The following is a 27,869-nucleotide window of genomic DNA, read 5'->3' as shown; positions in this document are numbered from 1 at the left end:
GTGTTTAGGGCGGTTCTGGCGGTTCGGCAGGGTCGCTCGGGGCGCGGCGCGGACCCACCTCTGCCGGCAGGCGGCGCGGGCGGGCCGTCCTCGCCGGGCGGGCGCAGCCCGTTGTTGAAGGTCGGAGCCTCGGCCGGCTGCAGCTGCCAGTTCAGCCCCAGGAGATGCATGGCTGCGGACACAGGGGACACAGACAGCGGTCAGCGCGGCTGCGGACACCCGAGCGCCTCGCGGCTACGCCCCAGAGCCACTCGGCTCGCAAGGATGGGGATGTGCTAAAAGAACAGGCACAAAACGCCCCACACATCCCACCCCATCCCCCAAAAATCCAAGTGAACAAAAGCGAGCCCCGGTGGCTCACACGCATCCGTGTGGCACTGAAATACAAAAGGCAAAATGCTCACAAGCCTGGGCAGAGCCGGCACCACGCGAACACTTTCCCGACTCACAAAGTGCGGGGGACGCATCGGGAAACAAAGCACTTGGTGCAAGTACCAGCTCCGAGTTTAAATTATAGGTGGTAATTTATATGTTGATTATAAAATTGGCTTTAGCCCTATGTAAAATAGTGACTTGGTAATGCAGTTGTTTTGTGTTAGTATAACTTATTTAAATCAATACATTAGAATAATAGAATCACAGAATGGTTTGGGCTGAAAGCAACCTGAAAGATCATCCAGCTCCAATCTCCTTCCAGGGGCAGGGACATCTTCCACTAGACCAGGTTGCTCCAAGCCTTGCCCAACCTCACTGTGAACATTTCCAGGGCTGGGGCATCCCCAGCTCATCTGGGCAACCTGTGCCAGGGCCTCACCACTGTCAGAGGCATTAATTTCTACCCAATAACCAGCCTGCCCCTACTCTCAGTGTGAAGCCATTAAAGAGCCTCTATCTTCATTTTGGAGACTGAGCTTCCCTGACCAAGCCTGTGCTGTGCCAATCCTTTCACCTCCCCGTTTTTTGAGCCCACAGCCCCAAGCCCTGGCCATCCCTGGGGCAGGGACCGGTCCGTGTGACCGTGTCAGAGGCTGTGCAGCCGCCCCTGGAACACGAGCTGAGCAGTGGGAGCGAGGCCAAGCACGCACAGCACAAGTGCCTGAGTTATAGGCACTGTGGCAGGGCTAATTGAATAAGTCCTGTGCATAATGCATGAGACTTGACAGGTCTGAATCATTCAGCCCGTGGATTTATGTGCATCTTCACCTTGTATAAACACAGCTACCTGCACACTCTCATCACATTATCCCCATGGCACTCTCAGTACAGAGCAGCCCACCAAGCTGCTTCTTTCCCTTTCTTTGCATCTTTCTGCTTACACAGGATGTATGTAAACCTATACACCACTGAGAGCAGCGTTTCCAGTTATGTCAAAAGGTGTTTGAGAGGATTCACTGGCAATTTGTGCACAGGAAAAAAAAAATTATGATTATGGCATCCTTAGAATTGTTCTCTTCTGAAGTGTCAGATTCACATGAGATTATCAGATATTTTCCATCCAATTCAAAGTGTTTATAGTGGTCACAAATGGCCCAGCAATGGCCACACACTAAGTGTTCAAAGAGTAGATGCTGGGGTAGGAGAGGCAAAACACTTCTCACAGAAGCTGCCATTTACAGTGCTGGAGCTCCCACTCAGATAACCTCAGAATGCAGGGAGTCAGTTTAGATGTGACTGATTCATATGTGCCTTCCTAAGCCCCAAGAAAAAAAAAAGCACCCCCCACCCCCAGAATCCATCTACCCCAACCCCTGGAAATCTCTCAGCATGCAATCTATGCTGAGTTTAACCTCTGTATTTTTGACAAAAGCAGCAGGGGAGCAAGACATGTTTCCTAACACCATCTTCCCCTGGACATCCTATGGACTAAGCTTTGCCTAAGAATAGTAACTAAAATCAGGAGACATTTTCTGAGAAGAGGGCAGTTGCCAGATTTCACATTTATGCTGAATTTTCACATTTTGTTTCTATTATGTCAAAGTAACTCACAAAAACAAACAAATGTCTTAAAGCCTCTGGTATGTAATATAACAGACATGAACTTAAAAAGGATGTTTTGCAAAGAAACTACTCAAAATTTATTTCTACATGTATGTAGAAATGTTTAAGAATCCTTGGAAAATACACAAGAAATTTATGTGGGATCCAAATGATTTATTCAATTACAACTTATTTGTCTTGCCAAAACAAACATTTTAAAAAGCTTTTTTTAGTCTAATCTCAGACAACCAATTTTTTTTCTTTTATTTTTTCAAAGTACAGCAAATGAAACTGAAAAGTCATTCCCAAAGCTCAAACCTCACCAAACTGCAGCTTATCCAGACTGCCCCACTGAGCAGAGACAGCTGTGCTGGGGCTGGGACAGCAGAGGAGCAGCTTGGGGTGGGTTTGTGCTCTCAGCAATTCCCACACCCTGCACGGGCACCACATTCAGCTGGATCAGCCCCAAAAGCCAAAAGTGCACAAAGATTAAGAGAATTTCAAAGCCCTGCAATGCAAACTAGTCACAGAGGAGAATTAGACTTTTGTGTTTTAGACTCTCAGTATGTCTATTCAAAATTGCCATTTTTTTATTTTATTTTATTGGGAGCATAACCATAAATGTAGGTCACTTGCAGAGATGAAAGCCTGCTGCTTCAAGTGTGAACCAGTCCTTACAACAGAGAGATAAAGAAATTCTAATAGTCTGTCCAAGAAAATTATAGTTGCTACCTTATAATTACCAGGTAAATTCAGACAAGGAATTATAAAAGATCTTATTAACATGGTATTAAAAAACCCCTGTGATCCATCTGCTTCCAAGCACACCATGGTTTCATTAATAACTGTGTTTTAATCATGGATGCACGTTAGGTAGGAGCAATTAGAGCTCCTTCCTAACGGGGCAGGGATTTGCATGTCTGCTCCATCCCTCCAGGAGACTGAGCATCTCCTGCACATCTCACACATCCATGAGGTGATCTACAAACTTCCACAAAGACAGCTGCAGTCACAAACACGAGGAACCTTCCCCTTCCACCGAGGATGAGAGGAGGAAAGTGTGTCACAGGGGCCGGAGGGGAAAGCTCGGTGTCTGCATCGCACTGAGCGGAGCCAGCGGCAGCCGAGCAGGGGAACAGGGAGAAACCTTCTCTCTGCTGCTTCACAACGCTGAGAGATGGCAAATTTATATGATTAACCTTTCGTTCTGTTAATCAAACAAAATGCCTCCAGCAAAGGAATAAGTAGAAGCCCGTTTAATTAGAAATGTGGGGATACATGCAGAAGTTGAGTGCATATGTCTCAGAGGAGAAATTTGGGCTAGTCAATTTATGTCTGTTTGCTGATTTTTCTGCTTTTCTTTTCTAGTTTGGAACTGCCTTTGTTTTTTTTCCTGGCAACAATTTATGTATCCACAAATTATATTTTGCAGAGCACTTATAGGTATTATTTTTGCATGTTTGTTTTCCCCCCCGCCCCCAACATTTAAGCTTATTTTCAAAGTTCTCTCTGATACTTGATTTTCAAACACTGAGCTTGTCAGAATTTATAGGGTTCATCTATCACTAATATCTAATAATTCAGAATAGTATATTTATATTCTCTAAACCATGAGAATTCAGAAACAATAAATTTTGAACTAAAACTTTTGAGGTTTAGGTTAAAAATAATAATCAAACTCTCACTCCCACTCTAGCACCATTCACATAGAGAGAGTAAAAGCCCCTGGAAGCTAAACCTGCTTGCCCAGCAAGAACAAAAGCAGAGACCTGGTTCATCACTCCAGGTGGCAGAGCTGCCAAGGATCAGTCTAAGACTTACATAAGATAGAGGTTGCTAGAGTGAATCACATATTATTTTAAGAAGTCCCAAAAGGTACACAAATCCACAGGAAATTGATAAAAATTACATGCAAATTATCTTGAAATTCTCTAAACTCAGTAGTGTCCCCACATTCCTCTTTCATTGGTCTTCTCTCATTCTGGCCATGAAGCCAGTGCCCACTCCAGCCAGAGTTTTGTCTGAAGGACAACGGTTTCCAAGCTCAGCTCTCTGTCTTTGTGCTCTTGTCACTCTTGATCTTGTACTTTTACAGGGAGAGACCTCTGGTGTCTTTGTGAGCTGGAGACCTCCCTCAGTAGAGCTCAGTGTCTGCCAACAGGCAGAGCAGAATGAGGACTTTCACTAATCCCTTTACTTGATGATATTCTTTCTTAAAGGGAGGAATACGCAGACTAATGATCCATCATTTCCCCCATTCCTTCTGCATCTTCCCAGTCAGGGAACACTGCTTGCTCCTTGGAAAATTCAGTATTCCCTGAGCAGCTCAAAAAGATGGGAAGAGTATACAATTGAACAGAATTAAGAATGTTTCAATAGTTTAATTTCCAATTAGTCATGCTTATTAGCCCTTGAATTATCATCATTCCACGATGAACCCATCAAAGTGTGACTTCACTTTGTCAGGATACATCCAGTGATTGTCTGGAGCAGGACAACATCTTTCATATGAACAAGAAATCACTCCATTATATCATGAACAACATGAACAAACACACACTAAAAGCACATTTGCTGTTCGAAGGCCATTGTGTTATAGGAGCAGAAATGTTCAAAGTTTCCTTTCCATCCACTCATGAGGTGAACAGTGATGCAACTCTTGTTATTTATTATGTAGTTTTCAGCAGCATCAAATTAATTTCCAAGCCAGGTCCAATGAATCACAGACATGATGAAACAAAAGGTACCTAATAAATCTTAAATAATGTTAATTTCATAGCCTCTATATTCAAAGACATAACTGCACATCTATTTCTAATTTCATACAGTCTGAACGTTGTTTTAATGCCCAACAATGTCTGTAGGAAGCAAAAGATATTTAGTGTTTTGCACTTCTAGGGGCATATAGATGGGCACCCAAACCACCTGAAAAGAATAAATGTATTTCCCAAAAATTAAAAAGTAATTAAACATTATTGCATGCTTACTTGTATTAAATCTTACTGAGCTGAGACTCATGGTCCTTTATTAATTACTATTTCTTGATCATGCAGCAGAACTTGAGGAACACCAGAAATTGATCTCACCGATCTCAATTATTATTCATAAAATAACAGTTACTTAAAAGATTAGAAACACAGTAATTTAAAGTTTTATTATTCCTCTGGAGAAAGAGGTTCAAGTTCAACCCAAGTCACAAGTGAAACGAGTGCATTAGGCCTATTCCCCAGCGATTACTTGCCCCCATTACAGAATGAATGCACAATCCATCACAGCTGACAACCTCTCCTCAAGAGATGCCCGAGACAGGAATAGCAGGGGGCTGAAAGTCAGGAAAGAGCAATGGGGGAGCTGCATGGGAAAAACTTGCACAGTGCTGCAAACACTCCACTCCATTCTAAGCACTGCTTTCAGAATCTGCTGAGTGCAGATTCTTGGTTGCTGTAACAAGGGAAGAAACCTTTCCCAGCTCCTCTCGTATCTGAAGAGGTTGAAAGACAGTTCACAAACACACAAATGATCTGAATTTGCTGAACTAAGTCTCAGTTGAGATCCATACTTTGCTAATGTGCCTTACAATTAGCAGGCACTGAGCAGGGGACAGGGAGGCTTTGTTGGGTGGGCAGTGCTGCACGTGTCCCTTTATTACAAGGTATGTCACCACTGGGGACAATCTGTAAAAGTCCTCTCCCACAAAAACTGGACTTGGCAATGCATATGCCAGACAAAGATTTCAATAAATCACAGATGATTTACAGAGGCTGGCACCACCCTCTGCTCAATAATTTTGTTGGCCAGCCTTCAGCCACATTTGCAGCAGGAGCAGTACAAGCGCTGCCAGGATGAAGCTGGGATGGGATAGGAGTCCTTGACAAGGGCTGAGGAAGGTGTGTCAAAGAAAGCTCACAATTATATTTGTGCCCTTTCATATTCTGCTGTTGGCAGAAAGGGACAGGGTCTCCAGGACCTCTAACCTGCAATCCACCCATTAAATATATATGAAAGTGCTTGAAATATCATTATCAAAGAATATGAGTCTTGCTACTTAAAAGGAGCAGTCTTAAAATAAACGTGAGCAAGTAGCACCTTTCCTTACTAGAGAAACAATGACGTCTCTCCTAAAATTCAGAAGTGTCAGAACTTTCTATTCTTCCTTGAATACCTCGTGTGACTGTGACAAGGATGCCAGAGTTCTCCTGAGGGTATCCAAGAGATGTCACAAAAATTGATCACATTCCCACGCCTTTTTCTAAAACAAAACAAAAGCCACATGGCTTGCTGGGTGGACATCTGCCACTTTTGATATATTATCTACAGGAAAGTCTAAAGTACTATTTTAAAAAGTCCAAATTGTATCATAGAAAACAGGCCATGCAGGGAAAGGGGCACAGTCTGCTGCTGATAATGCATTATTCAAGAAGAGACCTGACCGAGAACTGCACAAGGACATGAAATAACTGAGCAGCTGGGCCAGAAATTGGCAGATGAAGTTCAAACCTGTAAAATAACGTATGCTGGAGCAGAGTCATTTTAACTCCACATGTAAAATAATGACTTCTGAGCTGACTAATATCAAACAGAAGGAACATTTTGGGCTAGATGATAATCTCGAGTAAGTCAAACACTGAATCATTATGGGAAGGGTAAACAAAGCAAGGAATATTGTTATGAATATAGAATGACCAGAGGCTGGAGAATGAGTAGGGCAAAGTACAAAGATGATTTGTCCTTCTTACAAGATAACCACTTTTGGGTGCTGGAGACAAATCAATGGGTAACTTGACCTGTATCTAACCCAACACAGCTGCTGTTACACACACACACACACACACACACACACAGCACTCCTGGGTGTATCCACTACTCCCAGTGTTTCCTCAAGTGTTTGATACCAGGAGCTGCAGCATGGCCCTGCCTATCCACCAGGCCCTGCAATCTAGATGTTTAAAATGACTTGTCACAGGCAAACCCTGGGATTTTTATACCATAAAGCATTTCCTAGAAGCAGCATGATTTTAGGCAGAGAATGCAGTACATAAATGGCAATTGCTGACATGCCACAACTTTTGTGCAGGTGTCACAACCCAGTGCAGCTATTCATCACTACAATGGTAAATACTCTAATTAATAGCACAGCGGAGTCAGATATAATAATGAGAGATGCATCTTCAAAATATTTTGTTGGAGATCTCAGGGACACAGCAGATAAAGATTTAAGTTTTACAGGGTTGATAGCAGAGATCAAAGATCAGCTAAAAAAATGCATCATTCTCTGGACTACCAGTACTTAGGGTATTTATGAACCTATTTTTAATATTAATGACTTAGAATCCTACAGAGCTCATATAAAACATTTGGATGAATTCTTGATTATATTGCCTCTTCTACTTGTGACCATTCAATTGTTTGTAGGCAAGGTTAAAGTAGCATTTCAAAAATAGATCATTTGATGTAAATGTAATCCTTATTTTGTGGAATATATGCAAAATATCCTGCTTATTGACTGTGACCATTGAAGCTCAACAACAAATAAATGGCTTACTTTCAAGGTCATTCATTCTGAGCAATTCATCTTAATCATCAGTATGCTCTTTGCTATGCACAACATTTTTGTAATAAATTTAAATTATAAGTTCATTTGGGAACTCCATATGAAGCATTATCGAAAGCCAAAACTCCAAGAATATATAGATACCACTCTTTTCAATAAAACAACAGGCTCACCTGTATTACACCTAGAGAGCACAATAAAGAACCATTTTGCTGTCTTATTTATCCTGCCCATAACACTGAACAAGACCTTTCACTTCTCAGGGTCACCTTTTGCAGTTTACAGTGCTGAAAATGGAAAATTCCTCTAACTACAATGATGCTGCTGCATGTTTTTATATCTTTTTTATGTTTTTTTTCCCCACTTTTCTATCAGTTGAATTAATTGATACAATACAATAATATTGTTACCCACATACAAGTTTCTATATGTTACCCAGACACAGGTTTATACTCTTGTTAATTGTGCCTGACCTCTGCAATAGTTTTAACAACAACAACAGCAATATTTTGTAACTTTTGAAAGAGACAGTATTTTCTGGCTTCAGGAGGAAAGCCGTGAGGACTGTTTATAAAAAACCAGTGTAAGGAATCTCAGGCTGCCATTCCCACTGGCCTCCTCACTGCTGCAGAGACTCCAGCTCTGGGCTTCTCTCACCCAGAGAGTTCCTATGAACACACATGGGAAATGGGAATTCCAGCACCTCAGTTTCTGGGGCAGGAGCCAAGGGAAAGGAGGCAGACCCTGAGCTTTGGACAGTTCTTGCTGTGGAAGAGGGATGAGCTCAGCATCAGCCATGCTCCTGCTCACCAGGGACACGCAGGAACCATTGGAAAACACAATGGAATGGAGAGCTGAATTCACACTATCTTAAACATAAGAAAGAATTCCTTAGGCATCATTTCACCCTCAGCATGTAAACTCTTTCAGACAATAAACTGTTTACAACAAGATGTTTGCTTTAAAGCATCCAGCCCAAGAAATGTTTTAGAGAAATACCATAAAGGATCTATGAGTGAGTGTATTGTTGTCAGCAGCAGAAAAACTTCTGCTAGGAATTAATTGCTTTCTTTTGAATAAATGTTTTTAAAGATTGAAAAGGAGATGGAAGAAGGGCTATAAGATGCTTCATTGTCACTGTGTTCACACAGAAGAAATAGGGGCACCCAAAAAAAGTTTGTCTTTTTTTTTTTTTTCAAATTGATCACCCCCCTCCAAGCTGACTGATTTATTTCCCTGTGTACGTCAATAAACTGAATGGAATGGATTTTCAAAGCACAGCATGAAAGATATACCCACAAATCCCATTAGGAGTAATGTGATTTGTGTGCTTATCTGCCATGCAATGCTTTGAAAGTTCATTCCTCTATTTCCATCTTCAGTTTTTCTACTTCCAAAAATAGTTGAAAAGCTTACACACACTTGCAGTTCCTTTGGGGGCAGGGAGAAGTGAAGGATGTGAAGAGCCAATTCCCAGGATAAAGCCAGGAACACGAGCTGTACCTTGGGTGGGTGTTTGTTCCCCAGTCCCCACCGTGATGGGATAGAAAGGATCCCTGGCTCAGGCCTCGACTTTGCTCCTCTCAGTGCTCTTTACTGAAATGTTTTGATTTTGTGCCACTTTGAGCAATCCTTTTGTCACGAGAAGGGTAACAGCATTGCGTGCTGCCTTCAGAATCTGGAATCTCATGACAAAGACCTTAAAAGAGAAGCAGAATACAGTGCACTGCTCATTTATTCTCATGACAGGCCTTAGATTGTTGAGAGCGTAGAGAACTGGCACACGATTAATCAGTTCCTGAGACTGGGTAACGTGAACTCACTTCTTATGGCAATTTCAAGAGTCAAGGCTGCAATCTTTTTGGTCTTGTATCTGAACTAGATGACTGTTACTAATAAGAAAAGTGTATATATTTTTATTTACCCAATACAGCATCTTTCAGCCTGGAGGATCCCAGATCACATTATACAATATCCACTTTACCAGCCTTGCCAAAATACTGCCACTTTTGTAACAGGCTTAGAAGAGCAGAAAGGCATGCTCTTAACTCAATTTTGCTCTATTTTTGAGCAATTGTGAGCATTCAATGTTAATACAAAGCAAATTGAATCCAATTTTAATTTCACACCTAAAAGACACCATTATCATGAATAAAGTACCCAGCTTGTCTTTATTCTGTTTCCAAGAGGAGGAAGAACCTAGATGAGACTTGGAGCTGGTGTTTCAAGGAATATAGACACAAATATGCTCTTGAAAATCACTGAGGCCTGAACTTACAAGAATGAAAATAACTGCTTTACTTTTAATACTGATCATAAACCTAAGGGATATCATGTCAAACATTTATTCAACTACGTTCATCTTCTGAAACTGCAACTGCCCTAATTTCTACAAACATGTTGAACAAGATTTTCATAATCTCGCTGTTCCAAAGCATTCAGACCTTGACTCAACCTCTGTTAGCCACACTAAGAAAATAGTTTTTACCTTTATTACTCCTTTGCATACGCTGAATGAAGTGAAACTGCATTATTATGAATGGCCAAATTTCTATCCACAGTACAAAAAAAGTGTAATTTCTAATCATAAAGTATATTCTTCCCTTAATAGAAATGATACAGAATAGCTTAATTTAATCACCTGATAAAATCACAATTTAAAACACTGCGTGAATGATAAAGTTTAAGGTTTTACTCTCTACACAAAGTAATTATTGGACTTAAAAGTTCATTACAAAGAGGAAATAAATCCAAAGATGAAAAGCAAATATGATTTCTTCTCCCAAAGTCTCTAATTCATTTTCAACACTATAAGCTGTTTATTTCTTTCACAATGTGCTTCAAAAGGTGTATATATAAACCCAGCCTAAATCATACCTTGATACTGACATGAAGGTACAGATTGTATTTAGCATCTGTGTAGATTGAGACTTTCCATAAGCCTTGAAAGGCTGACATTATTAATGTATTGTGATTTAGATATCCTACTGAGCCAGAATAGAAACCTATGAAAATAAAATGTACAGATTTGATAAGTATCTTACATAGTCAATCAGTTACAGCCTTGTAAGTCATATTCCTGTTTTTTAAGTGGTAATTTTGAAAGAAATAAGCAATTATCAACTTGGACTTGAGTTACATTTTAGAGATTTTTTTCCATTGTCCTTACATGATTCCTGCTAATCATTTCCTATAATGGGTTTACTATAACTATTTCCAGTCTTTTACCTGTCTTATTCTGAAGTTTGCTCATGTTGCCTTCAAAGGGAAAACAAGTTTTATAGCAAAATTTTATAGCTTTCAGAGACTAAAAGCTCGCCCTCCTGCATCTGTGCCTCCTCCTCTAGAATTGGAGAGCTGGTAAGGGAATACAAACTGCAAGTGAGGACAGGATTTCTGTGTGATCACACCAATATGGAAGAGAAATATTTCACTGAGAAATCAGTGAAGGGTTTCATGGTGCCAGGATTTTAATTTCAGATCACTGCTTTATTCTGAAGTGCCAGTGCTGCAAGTTTTCAGACTGCAGCAGTAGATATTTCACAAGGAATTCCTCTGTGTGTGTGTGTTCATATATGATTATGAGTTGCATCACCAAAACATCTGTCACACAATTTCATCAGCCAATACAGGAACAAGAGCTTGCCTGTGTAGCTCAAGTCCCAGGAGACACCATGGACACCATGACTGCACACCAGAGTCTAAGTCCAAGCACTCTGCACCATGAATAATGGAAAACATTTTTATTTAATTTGGACACCTACATCCTGATTAATCTAAGGAACATCTTGATATGCACTTAAAAATTAATATTTATCTTAATTTTCTTTATCTCTTATGTCTCAAATTGCCTTTTAGAAGATGGGGTTTTAAGACTAACTCAATTTGATCTTCTTGGTACACCAAAACTAATCACTGCAGAGATTGCAGAAATCACTGCTACAGATGGAGCTGCTGTCCACAACAGAAAAATGATGCCAGTTTAATGTAGAGAGCATCTGATACCTGATCACTTTAATGAAGCTCTCTGTCTTGCATACAAAATGCTGCAGGAGCCTGTGCACTGTCTGAGGTCAGCAATGCAGAATGCTCCTCATCAGCCCATTCAGGGCTGGTTAAAATCAAATCCCATGGTAACCAAGGTCAAAATTGTCACTGACTTCAGTGGAGACAGCTTCACTTCAGAACTCCTCTATTTAAAATATTTGTGATTGCGAGTGTCATAACAGTGCCTGAAAAACCAGAGTTTTCTACAGGCAACAGCAACACAACCCATCAAAAACTCAATGCTTTAAACTTCAGGGTGAATTGGACAGGAGCTGAAATGCATTAGCATTTGCATCACTGTATACAACTAATTAAAGTATCAGAATAAAATACAAGCTAGATGACACACCCTCAGAAACCTTTGCCTTCGATTACATGCACTTTGCGAGGCACAACTGAGTTATGTTAAATGATTAATACAATCATAATATATGTAACAACTTTACTTAGTGATACCAATAAAATAACTGGGAATTATCCTTCAAAGAGAAGATAATTCATACTACAAAGGGCAAGAAATAATATATATTTATGGTAGCTAGAACTACACACCAGTACTTCATTGCTAACACTCAAGTTCTATTTCTTCATGTCTGTTACACCCAGTTGGCTGGCAATCAAACCAGGATTATATATCTTTTTTTCTTTGATGGATGAAACAGTAAATACTATATTTTAAAGAAACCCCAAAACCTAAACTATATTGAAAATCTATCTAGCATTTCAGCTTCACTCTTCAGGATGAAATTTATTTTCCTTTTTTTTTTTTTTTTTCCTTTCAGGAATTTGCTTCAGCTTGAAAGCAGGTATCAAAGCAGCTCCTCAGCATCTTAAAAGAAAAATGACTAGGAGCTCCTCAGTGTCACTGTATCTGACAAATTTCTACAAAGTATTTACCTTCTTCTTTCACAACACTACAAACATTAAGAGCACAAAAAGTATCACAGCTGAGATTTTTTTTTTCCTCATCCATCCTGATTTGAAAAAGATGCATTTGATTTTATGGTCTAATAAGGAAAATCTGCTTCTGGAACTGGCTGTCTGTACTAATTAGTGAAGAATAAAATACACACAACTACTATTTTGCTAGGATATAAACCAAAATGAAAATAAAGATACTACCAAACCTATTATTAAATCTTTAAAAATATCACCTTATAGGACAGGTGTAATAAAACACAAAACCAACACTGAGGTAACATCTACACCATTTTTCCCATGTAAATGTAATTTTAAAAATGTAATGACTGCATCCTTTTAAAAATAACAATGGCACTATATGATTGGCATATAATGACTGAGTGACTGTAGCTCAGGATTGCCATCAGGTCAAAAAACTATTTCAGAAATCTGTTCACATCCCATGGCTTTGCAGAGTTTACATGAACTGCAGCTCTCACTTTGTTCTCAAGAACTACTTTAACATTTGCATTCATGTCCTCACAAATAAGTTTTGAGCCCTGTGAAAAACAAGCTTCACATACTTTAATATAGAATTTAAAAGTTTAATAGAAAGACAATTAGGAGATAAAACAAATTAAAATATACAGATATGGCTGGGTGTCTCTGCATTCAGCCAAGAGAGCACACCTTACTAACAAAGGATTGTCCCTTAAAAACAGAACCCTACTACATATCCGTAAATTCTCATACATATTCATACTTTCTTCTTAAGTTTTTTGACGTTCCTTTGTTTAGTTTTTACTTTGCCCCCTTCCCAATAGATCAATCTTCTTGGTGCCACTGGATTTTATATCCTCTGATAACAGATGCAATAAATTCTTCTCTTGGAGGGCTTGGAGGACAAGATAATGTTAAGAATGCAGGGGGGTCTCTGACTATCTTTTCAGTCTCTGGGTTAGTTTGTGCTTTAATATCATGTTATAGCCTAACATATATATGTATTACACCACTATTTCTAAGTTTCATCAATAATAGAAATAAAAGAAACTACATTAATACAACAAAGTTTTCTAACCTTATACATATAATATTTGTGAAAAGCCAATAATATAATATGCACTTATAACAGCCCAGATGCAGGATTACCAAATTTCCATGCCTGTCCTGTATGGTGGAATTTTACACAAAGGCAGCTCTTTTCTCCTGGAGGCCCCCAGGCCTTTGGGACGCTGCATTGTTCAGAGTGGGCTGCAGAAATGCCATGGAAAAGCAGGAAAAGCTGCTCTCCCAGCGTGCTGGCTGGAAGGCAGCACTGGCCAGTGCAGCAGGAATGGATGTGGAAGGATCAGCCACAGCCTGGAACAATGGCACTGACTGCACACTGCCACGGAGCTCTGAGCGCTCCGTGCTGCTGCACGCTTCCCAGCCAGACCTCTGAAGTTCTTTGAACCTTTGCTGAACCAATTTTGCATTTGAAATATTGTCAGAAGTTATCTTTGCCATTTTAGCAAGCTAGACACAACACACTCCCCGGCTCCTGGCAGGGAACAATGGAGGGACGGAGAGAGCAGTGGCTAAGCACTCTCATTGAAAAAACCAGGGGATGCTGCAGTAATTGTCCTGAGAGGCTAGAAAGGAAACAAGCCTCTATGCTGACAGCTTAGCTCAGCGTGAACTCTCATTTTTCACATGGAGCTAATTAAAAACTGAAATTAGTTAAATATGGAAATGACACTTGCAAGCACTTTAGCTGAATCCTGGCGAAATCCCTCTAGAGCGCTGAGACACTACCTGCTGCTTCAAAACTCCCCAACTGAATTTCACAGTTAAAAGGCTGAGCAAAGGGAAAGTTATTACAGAGATTTCCAATTCAAAATGTGTCTGTAAAATCCTAAATTAAATTTCATGGTAGCCCTTTCAATAACGAGGGGCATACTGTGCAGTCCAATGGAATGGCACTCCAATAAGGTCCCTGTGTGTATTCTGTGATTATCTCACCTTTAGGCACTGTGCTGGTTGTGCCAGCACTGTGATGCTCACAAGGATAGCAGCATTACAATGCTACAAAGATAAGCCATGTACTGCTACTGAAGGAGTCATTTGGAAAGCGTGGATGCACGGCACATAAAGGAATTACTTCCACTGTCTAGCAGCAGAAATCTGAGAAAATCAGAACCCACCGACCAAAATGTTTTATGCCTAGGATTTTAATTTATGTGATGAATACATATGCAGAGAAGAGTCTACACTGCAATAAATTACATGGCCTATATATCTATATCTCCATACTTTACAGGCGGTGTAATAATAAAAAGCACTTCTGCATATTTAAATGGGCATAAAGAACCAAGGGACTGCATATGCATAAAAGGTATGATGACTGACATTAGCTTTTGACTGAAGCACCATGTGAATTCCATTTTAGTGCATGTGACTTGCCTAGTGTGCATAAAAGCAAGGGTATCTGCCCAAGGGCAAATATGATTTCTGAATGCAATTTAACGAAACCCGCCCACAGAACAGTTCATTTTGGAGCCAAACCAAGGCATTCAGGATAGCCAGTAGCTTTCAAAACAACTGGAGCTTTTTGGGTTTATTGTTTTTCCTGCATTCCATCCCTTTACCCTTGAGGCAATCCCCTCCCTCTGGCCTGCTGCCACTATTGCACCAACAAATTTCTGTCTAGGAAAGCCAGCAAAAGATGCCACATAGCACGAAAGCCACTGTTACTCACTCCAAGTCTTCTGGCAGAGGGTATTGCTGTACCCAGCCTGCCAAAACCTCTTCCCTGGCAGCTATCTGTATAATCTGTACATCACACCCAGGCTTTGCTAGTCCAGGGCCTTGAAACATCTCAGCTAACCCAGCTGGAGGGGATATGCTGCAGCTGCACCATCAGACCCTCTTATTTTATTGAATTTTGAATATGCAGTTTCAAAGCAATTCAAATGAATTTGCCCAAGGCCTCAGATCAGTAAAACTACTGATACCACCTGCAGCAGGCTTCCTACATTTGAACCATTTAAAAACAGGTGACAGGATAGGAGCTTTCAGTGTAAGGACTGACTCTCATGAAAAGCCTGCTAAACAAACTTGGTTATGCCCCATTTTGGCAAGGAGGGAACTGCATGGCTTTCAGCCCAATTCTCACAATAGCACTGGGAATAATGGGAAGCTCCATTTAAAATTATTTTTTAAATCATGTATATTTTTTTCAGGTTAAAATGAAGTGATTTGATCACTGGGTTTCATTTATTTTTAAGCATCTATATGAGTGGAGATAAAAATCAGACTTTGATGAACATGAACTCATTAATAAGAGGGTATATTAGGAAACCCAGAAACAAACATCTAGCAGTTTGAAGCCTCTTAATGCCATCCAATTCTTCTTCCAGCAGAGGCAAAAGAGCAAATTCCCCATCCAGCAGTTTGCCACAGCCAAGGGCCATCTAAATATGCCTGATGGACAGGTACAAGCTGGAAAATTTCTGGGAAAAATACCTGGTTGGGTATGAAACCAGGAGCCAGAGCCTCAGGCAGAGGAAGCAGAGCCTGACAGCCAAAGTCCTCCAGAAGCAAGAGCTCTGTGGAAGTGGTTGTGGTCCTGCTGTCCTTTCCTTGTCCTGTAGAGACAACCCTGCCTGGAGCAATGACAGAACAGATAACCAGTGCCTGCTTCTCCTGCCCGTGGGTTTTAACAGCACCCATGTTATTTGTACAAGGAACTACTCTACTTGGGGATCAGTATTCTTAAAGAGATAAATTATTTTTGTCTCCTTCTCTTCATTCTGTTGTCCTACCTGAGAACATTCACAGGAACACACAGCTTGGTGAGGGAGCTGGAGACAGAAAAGGGGAATTTGGGGAAGGGCACTGTCAGATACAGACAGGCAGCTCACTCTGAATAGCAATCATAAGGCAGTGATTTGAGCCTTTAAAAAGATCCCTAAAGAATAAACTGTAAAGAATTGGCTGGAAAGAACAACATACATTCCAATCAACTTGTGATTGTACTTCAGCTGTGCAGTGAGCAGTCCCTCTCCCGAGACAGCATGCGATCCACATCTGGGCAAGCACCACTGGGATGAGACCCCAGGAACACTGGGGGACATCCACACATGCAGCTGCTTTTGTCACTAAAGCTTCTGGGAAAATATTGACTCAAGAAGCAAATGAATAGTGGCTTAAAGGTGAGAAATTAAGACTGAGGATTTTCATCTTCAGGCCCTTAAATGTATGTAATCATTCTCTCATTCTTTTCCCTCTTGCATTCAGAAACATCCAATGAAGTCTAAAAACTTGAATCAAGGAGAAAATCTAAGCCTGCAGCCTCCCTTCAGGGAGAAAGAAGACAGGAGGGAGCAAAGGGGACTGACAGGCAGAAATACATTATTTATTCTTTCCAAGGCGGCTCAGTGGTGTGAGCCAGGGAATTCTGTGCTCCAGCCATCTCTGCCCTTGTAGGGACTATTTCAGTGCTTGGAAGATGCAGCATCCACAAACCCAGAAATGTCATCCTCATGACATAAACCAGTCTCCATATGCAGAAAGCAGTGGAGAGAAGATTATTCCCAAAGATATGGCAAATAAAGGGCTACTGGTTCCAGAATATTGGCAAGCCAGGTACCCCCAGAGAGTTTACAAGCTGGTTCTTTGAGCCACAGGCGCAAAGAAGACTCCTAAGATCAATCAGCCTCTCTCTGAACTGCTTTCCTGTACTGACTTTCTCTGTAAACAGAGTCTAACATCATTCTGTGAGAGGCAGAAAGAGTCATTTTCTCAAATACTGGGTTCTCACTAGGAGCTACACAGGTTTTGCCCTATGAAGGGATTCTGAAATTCCAGACAGTCCAAGTCATTGCATGAATTCTTTGAATTGCAAAACTTTAGTCAAGGTCATTTGCAAATGCAAACCTTGAGTTAAATTATGTTTTAGCAGAAGATGACACAATTACAATAGAAAGAAAAACCCTGTTTTTATAACTCAACAGCTTTTCCCCTCGGTTATCAATTTTTAAATACAGGGCAAGGATAAAAAGTGCGCATTTGAGAAAATTCTGAACACATAAATGTTTCAGGTCTGTTCTGCTGCACAGAACAAGAAAATGCTTCCTTTAATAGTGTGATTTGATGTAATTTACCTTATGATTTTTCTTAAGGTACAGCAAATGCCATACAGAAAATGGCACATATTTCATTTTGAGAAACAGAGCCAAATTCATCCCTGCATCTTTTCCATGCCCCATTGGTTTAAGTCAATTATTTTCAATGTAGCTATATCAGTGTGGAAGAGGAATAATGCAATCATGAATCAAGTCCATACTATTTTTCATGACAATTCCACTTGAGCAAAGCCTCAGATATAACCTAGTGAACCACAGATCACAGTCATATTTTATAAAATTTATTCAACAAAATGTATTAAATAAACTCACCTTTCTGCCTGTATCTTAGCAACTTAGCAATCCTTACAATATGAGAATGCTGGAAACAAGCCTCTGAAGTCTACAAATGCAGACTTGACTTTTAAGAATAGGTGTGCCAGCACTGAGGGCCATAATTGCAAGAATAAATTTTGCTGAATGCTTCCATAATGCACATTTTCCTGTGTCTGCACCCAGTCATTACGGGATTCCTTTATTAATCGCAGCATTTTCTAGGCTATTTGCTAGATCTGTCATGTAAATTCAATGGCAAGGATATTAAGGTTTCATTACAAGAGATACCAAAATAAAAGATACCTCAATAGCTGAAGTTTTCCATGGCCACCTGTCACATGTTCCATGGTTTCCAGTGATTTAACTAAAGGGAACTGCAGGAAAGGATGTGCCCTGTGGCACTGCCTCCTCCCTTCACAGCACCAGCCCTGCCCAGCACAGTCCTGCACACACACCACACTTCAATAGGAAACCATCCCACCTTGTGGGCAACACAAGTGTGGATGTGGCACTTGGGGACCTGCTTTAGTGGGGACATGGCAGTGCTGGGCTTGGACTCAATGATTTTAGAGACCTCTTCCAACCTTAATGATCCTGTGATTGTGTGAGCCAGGAGCAGTCCTGCACTGCAGGGTGGGGAAAGGAAACTTAAATCCCCATGGAAAAATGCAAAGGGGCTGTAAGGAAACCACAGGAGCTGGTGTGCAGCAGCCCTAGCCATGTGTTAGATAGATGGTAATCAATCTGGTTTACAGCAAGGCAGCTGCAGTTTTCCCAGGAGAGAGCCAAGCAGCAGCTCAGCTCTGCCCAGGAAGGCACAGCCACTGCCAGCTGTGGGACACCAGGAGAGCACAGAGCCACCAGGGCTGTGTCCAAGTGATACCTGACTGAAGTAAGAAATCTGGGGTGAACCCCTGCAGCTGTAACTCAAGATTTACTCCCTTGCTGCTCAGCCCCTGCCTGGCAAGGCACTGGCACGGTGTGGGTTTGTCTGCACTGCCTGAAGCCCTTTCAAAGGCTGCCAATTCCCCAGAAAAAAGGGAGGGACATGGGCCCTGCTGCTCTAGAAATGTAACCAAACCCCATAAAATAAACTTGGGAAGAAGCTCAAGCTTTCAATGAATGTAAATATCAATGCAACAGATGTGCAAAACATGATTTTAGCAATGGCTCCTGTTTAAACGTCCTCCTGTTGGGTTCATCAGAAACACTGACAAATGCCACAGCCAAAAATCTGAACAGTTCTCAGCAGCCCCAGCAGCACTTCCCAGGTGCACTGGCACCCTGGAGACCGAGGTGGCAGAAAGTTATACAAATAAAGCATGAAACCCCCGTTTTTCTAGAAGGATAATATGAATTTGCCATTGGTAAGAAGCTTTCTTGACACAAGCACTGTGAAGGAAAGTGGCTGTGGCAGAGGTGCAAACCCAGCGTGCTGGGGAGGGCAGGGATGGCTGAATGTGGTTCTGCCCCCAGACCCTGGGATTGCTCAGGCACAGAAACCTGCTCTGCTTCTTCACCCTCCTCTGCCAGCTCCCAGCTGCAAGCCACAGCGTGCTGCTTACCTCAGTTTGCCTTAAATTTTCCTTGTGGATGGCTGTACTACACTTTTGTGCAGGCTGATGATTTAGTGGTTGCATGCTGGTATCAGAGGGAGAAGCATTTTTCCCTTCAGCGCCCGCTTTGTAAATCAATCATTAAATTATGTGCGACTTCATTCACATTTTTGGGACTATATCTGCCATGAGACACCTGCTGTGGTGACAACTGACACAATATATGGAACCTGGGGAGAGGATGAGGAAAGAGACGAAGGAGGAGGACTCTGACTATGTTTGCACATGTGACCTGAGGCAGAAAGGCCCAGGCAGAGGCACACAGAAGCTGAAGATTGAAGCTATTGAATTTTTCAGTAGCACAATACGCTGCATAACTCTGCTGTGGCACCAGAACGTGAGCACTTAGAGAGCAATCTTCAAAGCACTAGAATAAGACATATCCAGCTGTGTTTCCATTCATATACATCAACAAGGAAACATGTAATTTTTACACTAATTCCACAGAGAAATCAAATAATAAAAAGCTATCAAAAAACTGAATCAAATCCTACAAACATTAGCGATCAAGAAAAAGAAATCTAATTTTATTAATCGGTAATACGTAAACACAAGTGATTTAAAGCACCTTTGCAATGTCACTCCAATTTAACCTGTATCAGGTTTGGAGGAAATCACAATTGTATTAAGATCAAAATATTCATTGTCTTTGCCACAAAACAACTATTAAAATTTTTAAAAGCAGTTTGGGAGTGTTGAAAGAGTTGTTGATATCACACTCAAACAGGTACTGCTAACACTCACATCTCATTATATTTTATCTTTCTTTCTCAAGGCCTAATATTATTTTTTTTTCCAATAGTAATGTACAAATTGCTTTCCTTGGAATCAGAATGAAGATTCCTGCAGATTCTTAAATGAGAAATTGCTTATTTGCTAACAGCAACACAAACCCCGAGCACGACTACTCCTACACCTGACAGGACTGAAAGGAGGAGTGTGGAGTACAAGCATTAGAAGATGGATGAGTAAACCAAAGGTGGGAAAAATCAGATTACTGTTCAAGCAGAGTAATTTTGAAAGCTTTACTAGGGGTTTGGGATCCATTGCTTCCAAAAGAAAACCAGAGAACTGAAATAACACTCTGTCCTTGTTCTGGGAAGTTCTTTTCATCAGCTTGTATGGAAAACAATAAAGCTTGTCTTCTTCCTTTCAGATCAGACCATTAAAGTAAAATATTATTTTTACAGCTTCTGCCACATTAGATTGCACTTTAACTATTTTTACTTTTTTTAAGTTGACTGTTCTGCTAATAAAAGACACTGGACTGATGGCCCCAGAACCTGATATCTGCCATTTATTCTCAGAATAGGAACAGCATTGAAGGGTTCCTCAAGAGGTCCAGCTTCACTCCTACTCTGAAGACATTTCTCCTTTATACTTACAATGGATATATCTCAGCTAAAACAATAGTAAAAAGTGTCTTAACCCTGAGTGTGGGCCAGTGGTGTCACACCTGATATTCTGGCAGCAACAAGAGCTCAGTGAAAGCCACGGGCTTTGTTCCCTCCAACAGAATCAGCTCAGAGCTGGGCAGTGCTGATTTCTGCTTCCCCTCTGCTCAGCTAACAGAAAGAAAACGCACAAACAGCTGCACTTCCACAAGAAGCAGAATTTGCCAGAAAATGGCTTGAAGAGCAACACCTTTCCCCCCAGGACAGTAACTTGGGGTCCTGAAATAAAACTGGACAGGTAAAGCTGTGCTTGGAGAGCAAGTCCTGCATCCTGAGAGACCAAAGGAGGATTTTCATTGTTTTGGTAACACCCAAGGCTACAGCCCTCTCTTTCCAGAGTTACCTGGGAAAATCAAATTAGCTGAGAACAAGAGGTTAGACAGTGGGAAAAGAACTCTGACACACAGATCCCCAAACTCCTGCTGACCCTCATCCTAAGTTTTAATAGAATATCAGAACTCAGACAGTATATACTGATGTTCTTCAACAAAATAACTACAAAATGTTAACTATTCACAAGAAAAGGTGTTGAGATGTTAGCCAGAACAAATGATTTTGCCTACTGTAAGAGAAAACACTGTGGAATGCTGCTCCAAATGTGATGTGAACATGGAGGATTCTTTGGAAAGTGAATGTAGGGCAGCTCAGGTTATCATTCCAGCATTTGGTGAAGTCTCTTCATTACCCACACACACACAGAGATCTCTCCTCCTGAAATACCTGGAACAGGCATGAATTGCCTGTCATGCTTTGCTGTCTCAACAGGCATGAATTGTCTATCACACTTTACCACCTTGTGCTGGGATTTCTTTCTGAAACCCAGTGCTCTTCATTACATTTAGTTCTTATGATACTTTTAAATACCAGAATATAGAGGCTGATACTACTCAAAAGATGCACAAAACCAGCAGACCTAAGGTCCATTTTTTACAATAATGTAAAATATATGCATTACTGAAACTCAGTTTAGCCATCTGGAGTGCAGGAATAATAACATTTTCTTTCCCCACAGTAAAATGCTTCTAAGCTAAATTAGCATTAACTATTATTCATCTCAGTTCTGCAAAACAGTGAATCATAACCTTAACTTCAAGTGTTATTTTTCAAAAAATGACTAAGTAATTTCATTGAACAGAAAATAAAACTTTTGTCTTTCTTTTCAATTCCTCCAACTATCATTATTTACCAGATGCTAATTTAGCCTATTTACAGAAAAATCAAGTTATTTTTTGGCTCCTCTGTGCTAGAATTAATCAGAAGCAGCATGATACCATGTTTAATTTCAATCACAGCAGCTATCGCTTTACAAATAAATAAAACTTACAAAATTTTTTGCTGCTCTTAAATCAGATGCTATTTTTTTTTTTCTTAAGGAAAATACAATTTACAATAGTGGCTTCTACACAAACTTTTGTTTAATTATGAGAGCACCACAGAATGTGGGCTTTTGCTCAATGGAATCAAAGGGTATAAATGAAACTGCATTTTCTTAAAAGGAGCAGCAATAGCTGGGTCATCAAGATGTCCAGACTGTTAGGAATTAAAACACACATAAGGAAATACAATCTGGGGGGTAGAGGAAGAAAAAAAAAAATATATATATATTGAAAGAAATCTATCAACCTTAAGGCAAGTGCTATGGAGTGGTACATGGAATTCCTTTTGTAGATCTGGGACTTGCTTATTTCAGTTTATGTTGGAAAAGCTGGTTATCAATTTTCTAGCTAGATTTTGTGAGAGGACAGCAGAATTCTCCCCATCTGTTAGTCCTTGGCTGGGACAGCAGTGCTATTTGTTTTCCTAGCATGGCATCCCAGCCCATACAACAGATTGATGGTGCCAGGGAGACACCGTGAAGCGGCGCCGGCTCCGCTGCCAAGGGCAGGCAGGAACGGATGGTCACATCCAGATGATCTTGCATTAAGGGATGAGGAAGTGAAAAATCTGCTCTGCCTCCTGCCTTCCCCCACCCCTGGCTCACGGGAGGCTGATCTGACCTTCAGCCAGGGAACAGAGAGCAAACTTCAAAGCTTCAGAGGTGTCCAAGAACACTTCCAGTTTTACCCAGCCACGGGCTGGTTTTAAACCCATTCTGTCAAGGTGAGAGTTAGAGGGACAAACTGCTCTGTCCTAAATATCCTGTGCTTAAAGACCTTCCCTGGTGCCCTCTTTCACACCAGCCTGCACAGGGAAGGGTGGCTTTGTGCAGACTTCAGCTGATCTGCACATCCCTTGGGAGAGCCTGGATTTAGTGTTCAGTGAGCCTCAAGCCACTCTTAAACTTATCCACTGCACGGAGCCTGCAGCAACAAAGGGTCTGTGGAACATTCCTCCTCGTAAAACAGTAAATTTTATTATTCATTTCAAGTATTGGTGGCAATAAGCACTGGATTCCTCCAAAATACCGAATGCTTCAAGATTCAGCTGTAAATTTCACAAAAGAAAATAAAACTCTTTCCAGTTACCGTCACAGAAATTTTTGTAAACTTCTCCCTGCTGCAGAAAAGTTTAGACAAACTATGATAAATTTTCCCCTTCCTGGCTTTAATGATATGTGCATTTCTAACAAACTTTGGAACAATACACATGGACAATTTTCAAGGATGGGCCTGGGGTAAAACTCTGAAGAAATACATGAAGTAAGTGAGCTAAAAAGTAGGGGAAATATTGTCATAGCTTCTGTCAGCTCGTTGTAATATTATTTATTTTTAGTACATCCCAAAATATCTGGATATGACTTAAGAGCATCTAGTAGCACACAACAAAAAGCAGATGAAAGAAATCAGAAACATCTATAGAGAAATCAGTTCAATTTGTACGTATCAATATACATAAACACAATAAGAAAGCTAGAGACATGTAAAATGTAATTCTGTCTACTACAAATTTGGCCTTTTCATAATCTGCAGCCCAAACTCTATTATGATCTTGCCATTTCAATCCAGACCTTTGACTTCCACAAAAAGGCTTTAGGGGAAAAAACTGTTTATATTTAGAAAAAGCTTTGAAAGGTAAAACTACCACAGAATAACATTATCTTTATTTTAGCAGACTAGTCAGAGAGTTCAACCTGAAATGGCATTTCATGCTCAGCAATAATGTCTCTATTCGTAAATGGCAGGTGGGGCATTCATAGTACTGGAACCCAGGGATTAATGATTGCAGGATTTCCAGTTCTCGAGATGATGAAGGGGATATTTTCATGGAGGTGACATGCACGGGTTTCAGAGGCTTCCCCCAGCCCAGAGCTGGCACTGATAAACCCCCTGACTTACTAAAGACTGAGCACACATTGAGCACTGACAAAACCATACCTAACAAAGGATACCCCAGCAGAGGAGGCTGGGAAGAAGCCCCACAGTCCTGCAGGCCCTGAAGGTGAGGAGGAAACATCTAGGATTGGTGTTTTCCTTCAGCCAAGAGAGGACATGACTGGATTTAAATTTCCAGCCTTCCCCTTTACCCACAGTACAGTGTGCCTGAGCACTGGAATTGAGACCAGCTGAAGAGTGAGTGTTGAAAAGAACCAAACTGCTTTAAAAATCATTCTCCTGCTCTCTGATGAGTAACTCTTTCATCAGAAGAGTTTCATGAGTAACATTACTAAGCAAAGTGAAAGACTGAATTTCTGCCACCTCCAAACCCCCAAATCTTAACATTTGGTGTTTGAGGCCTGTTTTGCCTTGCAAGAAATTATAAAAATCTTTTGTCTCTGAGAACAGAAAGATTTGGGATCACACAGTAAAATGGAATTTAAAAGAATTCACGAATTTTGGCTAACAGCATTCACACAAACACTTACTGGAGATCTGCTGCATTCAGTAATTTACCCACGTGTCAAACCCCTGAACACTGAACTAAGGAAACTGCTTTTTACAGCTATAAAAAATATTGACGATTCCAGAGTCACCACTATACTCAAGAAAAAGCAAGGTGTGCAGTACATGCAGCCATTACCTCTTCTGCTAACTGCTCTGGGATTGTCAGAGTATGCAAGTTGTAGCACTCAGCAGAAACTCCTAATGGAGAGCATTTAGAACAAAATCTGCTGAAAGTATGTAAAGGATAGCTTACAGCTGAAGAATGGAAATATGTAAAGAGAACTGGAATTTCTTAGCTTTTGGGCCCTGAGCTTTGGTTTGGGCATTTCTATTAGCAAAAAACAAAGATCTGTGCTCAGAATAAGGCTCCATACTCAAAAGGCAACAAGTAAGATGGATTTTAGGAAGGCAACCCAAGGCCTTGTGCAGCCCCATCCCTGGGAAATGATTCATCATCAGTGAGCCACTCTGGCCCCAGGTCCCAGGCAAAGGCACCCACTGTGCAAACTGGAAATCCAAGCTGCCAGCAGCAGAGCTGCCAGGGCAGGATTTGCAGCACAACCCACAACCTGTAGTTCATCCTTTTCCTGTGACTCTGAGGCCCTGGAAAGAGAGTTCCAGAATGGAACTAGAGGCTGCATGGATTGTTCTAGCAGGCTGCACTGACCTGAACCCTTAACTGCACTGCACTGGGCACTACTCACCTCAGAACTGCAGCACTCTGCTAACCCTAGCTGCTGAAAGGTCTCCTCCTCCAGACCTGAGCTGAAATGCAGGTTGCCATGCTGACAGCTTTGAAATGGTACCCAGGAATTGCAAATTCATTGAAAGAGTGAATTCTGTACTAAATATTGGCTTCTCAAATCATGGGCAGCACAGGAAGACTGAAATGTACATGTACATTCTGAAATGCACACACAGCCAAAGCAAGGAAAACTGCCACTGCTACGGTACATGCTGTATATGTGGTACTCCAGGACTGCAATGTTAAGCAAATTACACTGTTTAAAAACCTTTTCCTGTTTTAGCTGTTTACAGTTTTCTAATGGTAAATATGGGAAAAAAAGATGAATGATTTATGAATGCTCACTGTAAAAATTCAAGCAACATATTAAAACAATGCTTCATAGCATGGGGAAATGGAGTTAAGCAGACCACTTTCATGGTGATGTTTATAGAAAGGAAATTCATAGATTTTTGACAGGGAAAAAAAATCTAAAGATGAGGAGAACGGTGTTGAATGTTGTTAAACCTTTATTTGGCCTAAAGCAAAAGATAAAACTCATTCTGCCAGAGATCTAAAAGAAAAAAATCTAAAGAGATGAAAACTACAGATTTTAACTTAAGTAATTCTCCTTTACAAACATTCTCAGACGAGATTGAGTGAAACCCTCCATCGAGCTACATCCTGAAAACAAAACTATTTCCAACCTCTCTGTTAATATGAGAGTGGGCAGTGCTGATCAAGTGACAGAAAAACAATTGAGGAGTGGGATGCATCCTGCTGTTTTCCTGAACATCTCGGAATTCCCTGCTCTCAGGAACAACAAGCCCTTTCCTTGCTGCAGCTCTAATGGATGGTGCTTGCCCACAGCAGCTCAGGCAATTGTCCTGACCCAGTTGTGCAGGGAAATAACGAGGCCCTGAACTGACTAAGGGGTGTCACAAGGACAGAATTAAAAATTGGCTAACGGAGCACATCAGCAGCTGCAGGAGCAACCTCAGGTGGTGCTCAAGGAGAATGTGTATTTTAATTTGTAGCCCATTTACTGCAATAGGACAGAAGTTTAAGGCATGCCATGGAGGACAAGATGGCAATCCAAGCAAAGACTGGGAAAACAACTTTTTTGTTTTTCTGAGAACAAATAGCTGTCTCTACCACCACATCATTGTTTTACTATTACCAGCTAATACAACAGCAGACTGAAAGTGCAGCTGCGGTCCACAGAATATTTGGCATTTCTGGCCCAAGCATAATCCCTCAAGTAATGAAAAACCTATTTCTATTTCTGCATCCTCGCTACTCTTCATACTGAAGAGGCTGCGTCTGTCTCCCATTTATTGAAGCTTATTCTTCATCTAGACAGCCAGAGCTGGTTTGTATTAGAAATTAGGTTTTAAATCACTATTTTTCTATTATTTGTTTTAGGATTTTCAGGAAGCCTCCAGAGGTGCAGAAAAATTCTTCTGGTTGGAAAAGACTAATACTCTTCATGAACCAAGCACCAAATCCCTAAATGCTTGTATAAGAACTTTGATGTTTTAAAGGTTCAGATTCTGGCCATGAAGACAACATGATAAGAGCTAAAATTACATTAAAATGTTTTTTAAAAAGGGTCAAACTCTCCCTGCAAGAGTAAGACTAATCAGATACCTGAGCTTTTCTTAATGAGCAGACTCCATTGTGGTCTTTTCTCTATCATGTGGTTGGAGTTTTACATTTCAGTGATTAATGATGTCTCATGATGTAAAAAAGGGATATATAGGAAGAAAGAAACAACAGGTAAAATAAATTTTTGGCTCAATAAATCATACAAGCCTAAATTGCACTTCCTTTCTCTTGCTGCTCCCTGCTACCTTGTGGCCAGTTTTAACAAGATTCTCTATTTACAGCTCCATCTCTGCACCACATTCTTACCAACATGCACAGTTGTCTCTTTGGAAAAGGCCTCAGATGCTAAAGGCACAGTAACCCATCCCCATGAGGAACGTGGGGCTTTGGTGTTGCATTTCCCAGCTCTGGAAATTGTTAGTGTGCCTGCTGTGAAATTGCTTCACTCCTCTTTCACTCTAAGGTTCTTCTGCATTTTCCAAAGACCAGCAAAGATGTCACAAGTTCATATCTACTCTTTTATTACCTTGGGATACTTGCTATGTACTCCTGACATTTTTCTAGCATTCATTAATTTTCTCAGCATATCAAGCACTATTTACCTCTCTTTTAAAGCCTTTAATAACTGAAAGCAGAAATCCTCTAGTGACAGTCCAGTCTGACAGAAGGAGTATCCTCCTTCTGCAAAAGAAAATATTACCCTTGCAACTCCAATTCCAGCTGTCAGGAG

At 40.8% G+C, this 27,869-nt stretch overlaps 1 protein-coding gene across 12 annotated transcripts in view; it reads right to left on the bottom strand.

The window, feature by feature from the left end:
* Positions 1-27,869, bottom strand: part of TENM2 (teneurin transmembrane protein 2) — a 478,752-nt gene that overhangs the window by 122,980 nt on the left and 327,903 nt on the right. For 9 of the 12 annotated variants that reach the window (XM_033517641.1, XM_033517643.1, XM_033517644.1 and 6 more), the window contains one exon: positions 59-172. The exons of the other annotated variants lie outside the window; for them this stretch is intronic. In XM_033517641.1, the coding sequence (XP_033373532.1) occupies positions 59-172 (114 nt within the window). The remainder of the gene's footprint in view (positions 1-58; positions 173-27,869) is intronic. 12 annotated transcript variants of the gene reach the window in all.

Source organism: Parus major, chromosome 13 (assembly GCF_001522545.3).
Source record: "Parus major isolate Abel chromosome 13, Parus_major1.1, whole genome shotgun sequence".
Classification (NCBI taxonomy): domain Eukaryota; kingdom Metazoa; phylum Chordata; class Aves; order Passeriformes; family Paridae; genus Parus; species Parus major.
The sequence above is the reverse complement of the archived record's forward strand: the minus strand, read 5'-3'. Positions and strand labels throughout refer to the sequence as shown.